Here is an 8,898-nt window from a genome sequence, read left to right as displayed (position 1 = left end):
AAGGCTTGCCTTCTTCTCCATCTGGAATCAGATGGAACATCTCCTCCCTAAATCCACGTGCTTTGGCAGGGAATGATGGGACAGGGGACAAAGGAGCACCAGCGTGACCCAAAGCCAAACACAAGCCAAGTGGTGCTGAGCTCCTGGGTAAAGGAGGGAGGATTTGTATGGATTTTGAATATGATGGAATATGGTATGGATTTTGAATATCATGGAATATGATACCACCCAAGCTGCCTGTGCAGATCCATGTGCTCCCAACACAGGCTCTGTGCCCCAGCTCCACTCAGCATCCAGGCTGCAGACATCTGGGCTGTGCTGAGACACATTCCCTCTGCTCCATGGTTTCAGTGCCACAGCTGCCTGTTGGGATGCACGGGAAGGAGCTAGGAACAGCACACAGCCCTGGATGTGCACTTGAAACACTCCTCTCAGGTCCAGCCCCAGGACCCTGGCGCTCTGCTGGGGCTGCCCTCCAGGAGGAGAAGTATTTTAACAGCCCTTTGAGTCACAAGGCTCTAAACAGCTCACAGATACTCCAAATGCTTTTTAGCTGCTCCACCAACCACCCTCAGAGCCCAGAATAACCCCATCTCCTCCCCTGTGCCAACAGGTCACTGCTGCAGCCTCCTGCGGTGGCGGCCTCCTGCTGAAAGAGCCCTGTATTTCCAGCCTGTGGGAGGGGAGAGAGCTGGAGCAGGGCAGTCGTTTCGCAGGCATGGACCCAACCTCTCCTTCTGGCTCCAGGAAAGGATCATTCCCAGTTACATAATGGGATGAGCTCCACAGGGATGTGGGTTCACACACAGGGCCTCCCTTTTACTGAACAACCCCATTTTCAGGCATACAACCACCTTCCTCTGTGACAGGAGACTGATGGCTTCTGGCTCCAGTGGTTTCAGCTACAGAGAAGAGGGGGGAAAAAAAAGAGGAGTGTGGTTGGATGCTCCATGCAGGGAATGGTGGATAGAACAGGGTAACCCCTTCCTAACACCCAAACCACTGCTAGGACACCTCCTTGCCACCACCTACCTCAGCCACTGACAGGAACAGAGGACCTCAGCTCCCGAAGGATGATGCCTACTGGCAGGAACAAGGAATTTCATCTCCTGAAGGGATGATGCCTACTCATACTTTGTGACCAGCAACTGCAGAGACAGGATGAGTGCCCATCTGCTACCCCGTGTTTGACTACCACTTCTAAGAGGCAGGAGCATCACTGCCTTGAGCAGCACATGCTCCCGCAACAGCTTCTGGGGGGTTCTCCACCTCTAAGGGTACCCAGATGCAGCAGCAGACAGAACAGCAGGGCTGTGCCAGGTCTGGCCAAGCAATAATCATGTCGTAAACACTTAAATGGAAGAGAAATGCCACCAAACCCATGCTATGACCCTGGATTGGAAGCAGCTCTGAGCTAGAGACCTCTTAAGCTACTCAGGACAGAGACAAGAAGCCTCAGCCACCCTCTGTGTGGTCCAGGGACAGGGTGCAAGAGCAAGCCAGCAAAGCAGCTGGATTTCAAGGTGACACATCCAGTCCCAGGGCCACAGGGTTGGTTCTGAAGGTCACATCTGTACCCTGGTCACAGCACTAAGGAGTCTTAGAGCATCCCAGCATCACCTCCAGCCAACTGTTTGCCTATAGCACACGTGGCTTCACGCAGGGCCACTGAAGCAGAGCAGCTACAAACACATTCCCTGCTCCACCAGCACTTGAGCTCCTCCACCTTCCATGTGCTGTGTGTGACAGTTCTCTAGTGGAAAATACCAATGCCACGTGTCACTGCTGCAGACTCCCTGTGTGACAAGGACACAGCATATTAGGAGGTGATGATGTGCCTGCTCAAGCTCTCGCTGCTTACACACAGGGATTGGGTTCCAGCTCATTCCTCAAGAGACCAGAGCCCATTTAGGAGCAATGGGAGCAACACCCACCCAAGAAACAGACTCAGGAGTGATGGCCAAGCAGCCTCAAAGCACTTTGGCAACCTCTGCTGAGAGGAGCTTATGTTACCAGCTCTGTTCTAATGTGCTGCCCTGCACATTCTGACCCTGCTTGGAATGCCTGTGAAGGAATAAAGGGGGCAGAAGAGTGGGAAAAGCAGTGCTGAGACTCCCCCAGCCCCAATCCTACCAGGAAGTCTGTCCTTGTACTCTAAAGGACCATTCCCTCAGCTAGTGATAGTCCCTAAGCTACACAAGAACACAGAAATGCTCTGTTTGTGTGTCTTGGCCTTGTGCCTTGGCCACACAGAGGCATTGGCCCCAGAACAGCTTGGCAAGTCCAGTCCATCTGGAAAGGAAGTCTTTCCTTACTACATCTGTGGGTCATTGCCCAAGGCACAGCACAACTGGCCCACCATGGATCAGAGTGGGCTGCAGCAGTGACAAAGGCCCCAGGAGGCCACACTGAGGTGTTACTTGACATGTTGCTGTTCCCTGGGCATGTTTCTTCTCCTTTTGTCCAAGGAACAAGCTGAGCCCCTGAGCAGTGTAAAGACCAAGAAGGCAGCTTCTCCCTGGAGCTTCCCATTCCCAGGGCTGGATCCTTCCTTTCCCCTGGTAAGGACAAGAGGCTACCTGCTAGAGTTCCAGTGCTGCTCATGGGGGAAAGAGCTCCCAGTGCAAAGCTCCAAGGCATTCACTGTACATACACCTTGTTTGATGTGGCAGGAAGCATTTATGTGCACACGAGTGCCATTGAAGACTGCAGCCCCAAATGCCACCTCCCAGAGCTGTGAGGCCAGGTGCTGAGGCCTTACCTTTGAATGAGGGTCCCAAAGAGCAGGTGAAAGACCTTCTGGATGTTCTCTGTGCACAGCCAGCTCCAGTGATCCATCAGCAGCAGGCGAAGCACATCCAGGGCCAGGTCAGCCAAAGCTGTCTCCGAGTCTGCCAGAAGGAAGAGGAGGGGCAGATGAAAGGAAACCTGGTGCAAAACCTCATCCAAAACTCATTTCTCCTCCCCTGCCTTGCACCTTGTGCCATGCAGCTGACCTGCTGTGACACAGCCACCGTAGAGACCTGCCCTGGTCACTCTTTCATTTCCATGTCATCCAAACAACCCCAACCTCCCAACCAAGGGGTGCACCAGAGCAGCACGTGGCTGCTCCAAGTTCCTTCTCAGTTAAGACAAAGGATTCTCAAGCCCCAGTCCACACAGAGGGATAGCAACAGGCCCAAAGCAGGGGAGACATAAGGCAGTGACCCAGCACGTGGCTGCTCCAAGTTCCTTCTCAGTCAAGACAAGGGATTCTCAAGCCCCAGTCCACACAGGGGGACGGCAACAGGCCCAAAGCAGGAGAGCCTTAAGGCAGTGACTGTAGCCAGGAGAAAGGCCCTTTGCTGAGGGCTCTCTTCCTCCTCTTCACCACTTTCCCCTCTTTGAACGTGTTCTTTCCCCAGCTCAAGGCTCCGGTTGGTGTCCTCACGCTGCCATCGTGTGGCTGATCCAAGTCTCAGCGGGAAGATGGATGAACCCCACCTGGATACACCAAATACATCAGGTAGAACCAAACCCACACATAAGCCTGGTGACACACATCTGGGACAGCAAAACCTCTTTGTGATCCTCAGGAGGGTGTCAGAGCCCACTGTTTTGACTTGCTTGGCCCCAAAGTGTTATCCTGAACAAGCTCATGTACCAGAAACATGACTGAGACAACCACTCCTAGGGCAGCATCTCAACCTGAGGCTACTGCTTTGGCTCTGCCAGCTCCTGTGTAGCAGCTTCCCCTGCTCTGACCCCTCCACTCTGCCTCCAGAGCACCAAGGAGACTGTTACCTACTGCTGGAGGTAAATGGAAGGATTCTAGACCCCAGCACCTCTTCCTCTCCCTGCTGGACTAACTCCAGGCCATTGCACTTGGATAAACAAGGTGTAAGTGCACTTAGCAGCCTGCCCTGGCTCAGCTGGGAAGCATCTCAGGCCTTCAGAGCTCAGCTAACTTGGCCTCCCTGGATCCCTGTGGCACTGGCCTCCCATTCCAGTCCTGCTCCCCAGCAGCCCCACACCAACCATGGGGTTGTGTTCAAACACAAGCTGGTCTTTGAATACCAGACCCATAGTGTCACAGGCACATGGCTGCAGCTCAGAGCTCGCCAAGCCTGAAGCACTGGAAGGAAGTTTTAGGAAGTTCCAGCTGATAAAGCTCAGCTGTTCCAAGAAACAGCTTAAAGAACATGGCTTTGCTCATGGTCAGGATGACCTTGTAACTGCTCTGAGGGGCCAAAACACCCCTGTGCCCCAGGGGAAGGATCTATAAGCACATGCCTTGAACTGGGATTGTGTACCAAATCCAGCCACACTCAACTGCATCTCAAAAGGCCCTTTTATACTGCCTGGACATATTAAGGTTAACTTGAGACTAAGACACCCTAATTTGGCCATTCTGCAGTTTCCAAGAGCTTCATTTAACATTGGCACTTTAAGCAGCGTGTCCTTAAGTAACTTAGTTCTGCACCAACCCTACCAAGTACTCCTGAAGTGAAGCTCTGCAGTGACACAACTAAGCCAAGACCCCATTTGCTTCCACTAGGAGTAACAAAGAGCAGAGCAATCATCACAGGGCATACGTAAAGCACTAACAGAGGGGCTGAGCTCACCAGAGCCTGTGTCAGGATGTTGCCCCTGCTCCAATGTGCCCGTCCCATCTTTCTCATCCTGTATGGAGCTCTCCTTTGCTTTTCTGCCTCCCTCGCCTTCAGGGCCTTTCCTGGGGCCTGCCTCCAGCAGCTTCTCCTGCTTCTGGATGAAGGAGTCCATAGCAGCCAGGGACAGGGTGCCAGAGACCTGCAAAACACCACTGTATTAGTGCCACAGCCAGAGCTGAACAGATACACATGGTCTCCACTGCCCAAACAGCCTCCCACCATCTGGTTTACACCTTGTTGTAGCCAACAGCACAACCATGGCTGCTTAGTGCCTTTCTGCAACAGCCTGGCACGTAGGAACAGGGCTGCAGCAGCCACAGCCCCCATGCACATGGGTTATTCCAAGCCAGCACCCAAGCAGGGCAATGATTATGATCATGGAAAGACTTCCAAGAGGGATGTCAACTTACAGAGCTGCCCTCCCTGATGGAGTACACGATCCTGTCCTGTGCTTCACTCACACTCAGCACTGGAGCAATTTTACTGGAGGAGAACCTCAGCCTGGACCTGGAGAGACACAGCACAGTCAGGGTTTGTCTCCACAAGCTGCAAGTGATGAGTTCCCCACCAAGACCTGGGACCACTTATCCTTATCCCATGTCACATCCAAGCTAAGAAGTCTGATTAGGCCCAGAGTGGTTCAAAATAGCATCTTCCCCCAGGATAACTAAAAGCCAGCAATAAAACCATGAAATAAAAGCACTAAAGCCCTTTTCCTCAGCTACACAAGGCCCTGGCAAGGCTTTACAACAGCCACCTTGTGTTATGTGTAAGCTTCCATGCTGCATCTCTCTTCAGTGAGGTGTGAGCACTGCAGCAGCCACAGGGACAGTGCTCACAAAAGCCTCTGAGATGAAACAGCCTCAGCAGGATTGTGCAATCCAATAATAAACACACACACATGAAGAAGGCTATGAAAAGGCATTTGGGATTGGGGGATAGACTGTAAAACAGCCTGTTTATCATTCAGGAATGTCTTTGTCAGCCAAAATGCTTCAAAATTTGGACTTTTTTTGATGTGTCTTTTTGTCCAGAGCAGCTTTTTCTAGTGAAACATCCATTTCCCAGAACAAAGCCATGCTCATGGAGCAACCTTCCCTCCTCCATCTGCAAGGGAACAATCACTGATTGTCACTGCCAGCACCACCAATGGGGCTTGTCACTGCCAGCACCACCAAATGCACACTTGGTGGGCAACAGAGATGCTCAACCTTAAACTCTGCTCCTGAAGAAGTACTCCAAGGTGTGCTGAGCAAGGCAGAAGTAAACCTCCAGTACCTTGTGCAGTGCCTCACCACATTCTACAGGTTTAGGGTGAAAAAGCAGTTCTCCAGGAGCACCAATGTCCTTGTCACCTCCTCAGTGCTCCCTCAGGAGGAATCTCACCTTCTGTGAAAGCCTCAGTGCTGCTGGAGACTCCTTTAGTCAAAACAAGAACTCAGCTACCCTCACTCAGCACATGAAAGGAATTCAGCTGGAGCATGACAGCAACATACTATCCACAACATGTAAAGCACCAAGTCAGTGCTTCCCACAATGGAGTCAGTGTATGTATGAAGTCCCTGCTCTGCACAAAGCACAGAGAAGCTGAAAGGAGCTCTTACTTGTTGCCCTTCTTCCCATCTGTCTGAGGTTTCCCATCCACTTCAGACTCACTGAGATCCTCTGTGGGGCTCTGGGGCTCTGACCTGGGGAATGCTGTCTTCAGGGTGTCCACAATGGCATTGACAACGATCTGCAAGAGCCAGAAGTGCTCTCAGTTATTCTTATTTCTGAAGAATTAAGAGTTGTGAAGCTTGAGCTCTTCTTTCTATTAAAAACCCCAGTTTCTTTGGAGCTTTATGGCTTTGCTGGCAAGCTGAGCCCAACGACACAGAGCATTCAGGCCTTTTTGGCTACTCCTGCAGCATCCACATACAGACACTGCAGCCTAAGACACATGTCTAGGTGCAGGTTTAAGCGCTCCAGTTCCCATTTGTCTACCTTGTCTATCCTGGAGACAACAAAAGGCTTCTTGACAAAGGCAATCCTGGCATCAGTGTTCAGGGCCAGGAACTCCTGCACCTCCTCACTGTTGGCAATCTCAGGCACTGCACACAATTGCTGCGAGGAAAGATGGAGCTTTAGGTCTTTCTGGAGTCAACTTCCACCTACACCATACATGAGCAAGCTGGGAAGAGATCTGATGTGCTCCACTCATTCTAGAGCTGTCCCAGGCTCTGCTTTCTAGTTCACAAGGGCACACAACAAGTATCTCACCTTTAAGAAAGATTCCAGCAGACTTTTCCTGGCTTCCACTTTATCACTGTCCATGTTTCCAAATGGGAGATCAGGGAACAATTTCTTTGGGCCTTTAATATCTACAAAGGAAGGAAACCCATCAGCAACAGCTGTATTAAAACCTTAGTGCTCTGATGGCTGAGGCTAACACTACACACTGCCTTGCATGTGTGTGTAGCCCAAGATGATCTACATGCCCCTCAAACCAGGGCAGCCAAATCAGGCCTTAAATCCATAGAGAACTTGTGTTCTGCTGGATTTTGCATCACTCACCTTTAAAGTTAAAAGGCAGCACAAACACCAGTTTAGCACAAGGACTCTACAGCACTCAGAGCCCAAAAATCCCTCTGCAAAGCAATTTTCCAGCCAAACCCTCAGATCTACCAGAAGCAGAGGGTTAGGTAGGAACCTGCTGAGCTCAGTGAAGCTTTCTACATAAACAGCACTAGAAAACACTCTTTTCTTTGTGAAAAAGCTCATATTACTCTACTTTCTTGCATACAAAGAAGACACCAGTATTCCCTATCACTGTTAAGGTGCAAAACCAAGTGTTGCCTCAACATCAGAAGGACATGGAGGGTCCATGGTGGGGCTGGAGCTGGATGAGCTTTCAGGTCCTTTCCACCCCAACCCACTCTGTGGTTCTATGGAGGACGTGGGCACCACATGTGGGATACCCTCAGAGTAGGAGGGCTGGGCTGAGAGGAAGATGCAGACACTGACTTTTGAGGAGCTTGCGGAGCTCCGGCTTCTCCTCCAGCCTTGTCTGGAGGTTGAGGAACTCGCGGTAGCGGCGGTTCACGGTGTGATAAGCCACTTGCTGGAGGCTGCTCGCGCTCGCGCTCTCGCTCTCCAGGGCTGTCTCGTACTGAGGAGGAAAAGCAACAGAATGATCCTTACAGAGCCCTAAACAACCCTCCTGCAAGCCCTCGACCCCGCAGAGGTCCTCAGCAGTGCGTCACATGGACCCCTATGTGAAGGGCATCAAGCTTCAGAGCACATGAACCCCTCGTGATGGGCATCAAGGACCCAACCAGCCCCACGGAACCCTTGGCAGGACCCCATCCCACACCCAAACAGCCACTAACCACTGACCAGTACTTGCCCACTGCCAAAATCTGCTGTTGAGCCACACACAAAGCAAATCCTCTCTCCCAAGCACCATTCCATGCTTCCCTGCCAGGATAGGGAGCTTGGATAAGGGATGAGTTTTGGGAGGGCCTTTACCTTGACAGTATAGAGGGTGTAGGGGTGGAAACCAGTCCCACTGTGCTCTCTGGCAGTGATGGTCCCAGTTATCCGCAGGTTCTGGATGACCACTGGCCCATCAGGGCTGCTGAGGGGCTCAAAGCTGAAGGTGCTGATGGAGGCCATTGGGGAAGAAGAGAGCAGGGACAAAGCCTGCCCAGGGTCTGGAGAGCTTTGTGATGGGCCTTCTGCTGCCCCCAGATCTTTCCCCAAGCTGGAGGGCCTCTGTGAGGAGGACTTCTTAGGGACAACTGATGCTTCTTCTTCCTTCTCAACTGCTGGGTCGATCTGGATGCCTGGGCAGGAGCTCAGCACAACAGCAGAGGTGGTGGCAATGCTCTCCTCCAGCTCCCCTATGCCATCCCCCGAAACATCCAGTCCTTCAAGAACAGTGGAGGCGTCCTGGAGGGGTTCATCAAGGAACTCCCCTGCAGGGGATGGTACCAGCAAGTCCATGTCCTGGCCTGCATCAGGAGCGGGAGACTCCAGCTCTAATTTTTTTGCCCAGCGCTCGTGGACGGAGGAAGGGCTCCTCTGTGTGGCACAACCTGCTCACCACATCCTCTCCCTCCTCACCAGCAGCCCCTACCTCTCGCTTGGGCACCTCTGTGGCTCTCGGCGAGGGTGGCATCCCAACAGGGGTGGGCTCTGCCTGCTCTGTGACAGGCAAGACCTCAGGCACAGGGGGTGCTGGAGGAGTTTCCTCACTCCGCGGCTT

General features: G+C 52.3%; 1 protein-coding gene across 1 annotated transcript in view; it reads right to left on the bottom strand.

The window, feature by feature from the left end:
- The window catches only part of SNX19 (sorting nexin 19), a gene marked incomplete at its 5' end in the record, with an annotated part of 17,470 nt that extends 8,633 nt beyond the window's left edge, over positions 1–8,837 (bottom strand). The window contains 9 exons of the mRNA XM_010013011.1: positions 2,762–2,891; positions 4,605–4,791; positions 5,063–5,159; positions 6,257–6,387; positions 6,636–6,755; positions 6,912–7,012; positions 7,656–7,800; positions 8,160–8,714; positions 8,770–8,837. Of these exons, the coding sequence (XP_010011313.1) occupies positions 2,762–2,891; positions 4,605–4,791; positions 5,063–5,159; positions 6,257–6,387; positions 6,636–6,755; positions 6,912–7,012; positions 7,656–7,800; positions 8,160–8,714; positions 8,770–8,837 (1,534 nt within the window). The remainder of the gene's footprint in view (positions 1–2,761; positions 2,892–4,604; positions 4,792–5,062; positions 5,160–6,256; positions 6,388–6,635; positions 6,756–6,911; positions 7,013–7,655; positions 7,801–8,159; positions 8,715–8,769) is intronic.
- Positions 8,838–8,898: the final 61 nt, after the last annotated feature.

This window comes from Nestor notabilis, unplaced genomic scaffold (assembly GCF_000696875.1).
Source record: "Nestor notabilis isolate BGI_N333 unplaced genomic scaffold, ASM69687v1 scaffold14554, whole genome shotgun sequence".
NCBI lineage: Eukaryota > Metazoa > Chordata > Aves > Psittaciformes > Psittacidae > Nestor > Nestor notabilis.
The sequence above is the reverse complement of the archived record's forward strand: the minus strand, read 5'-3'. Positions and strand labels throughout refer to the sequence as shown.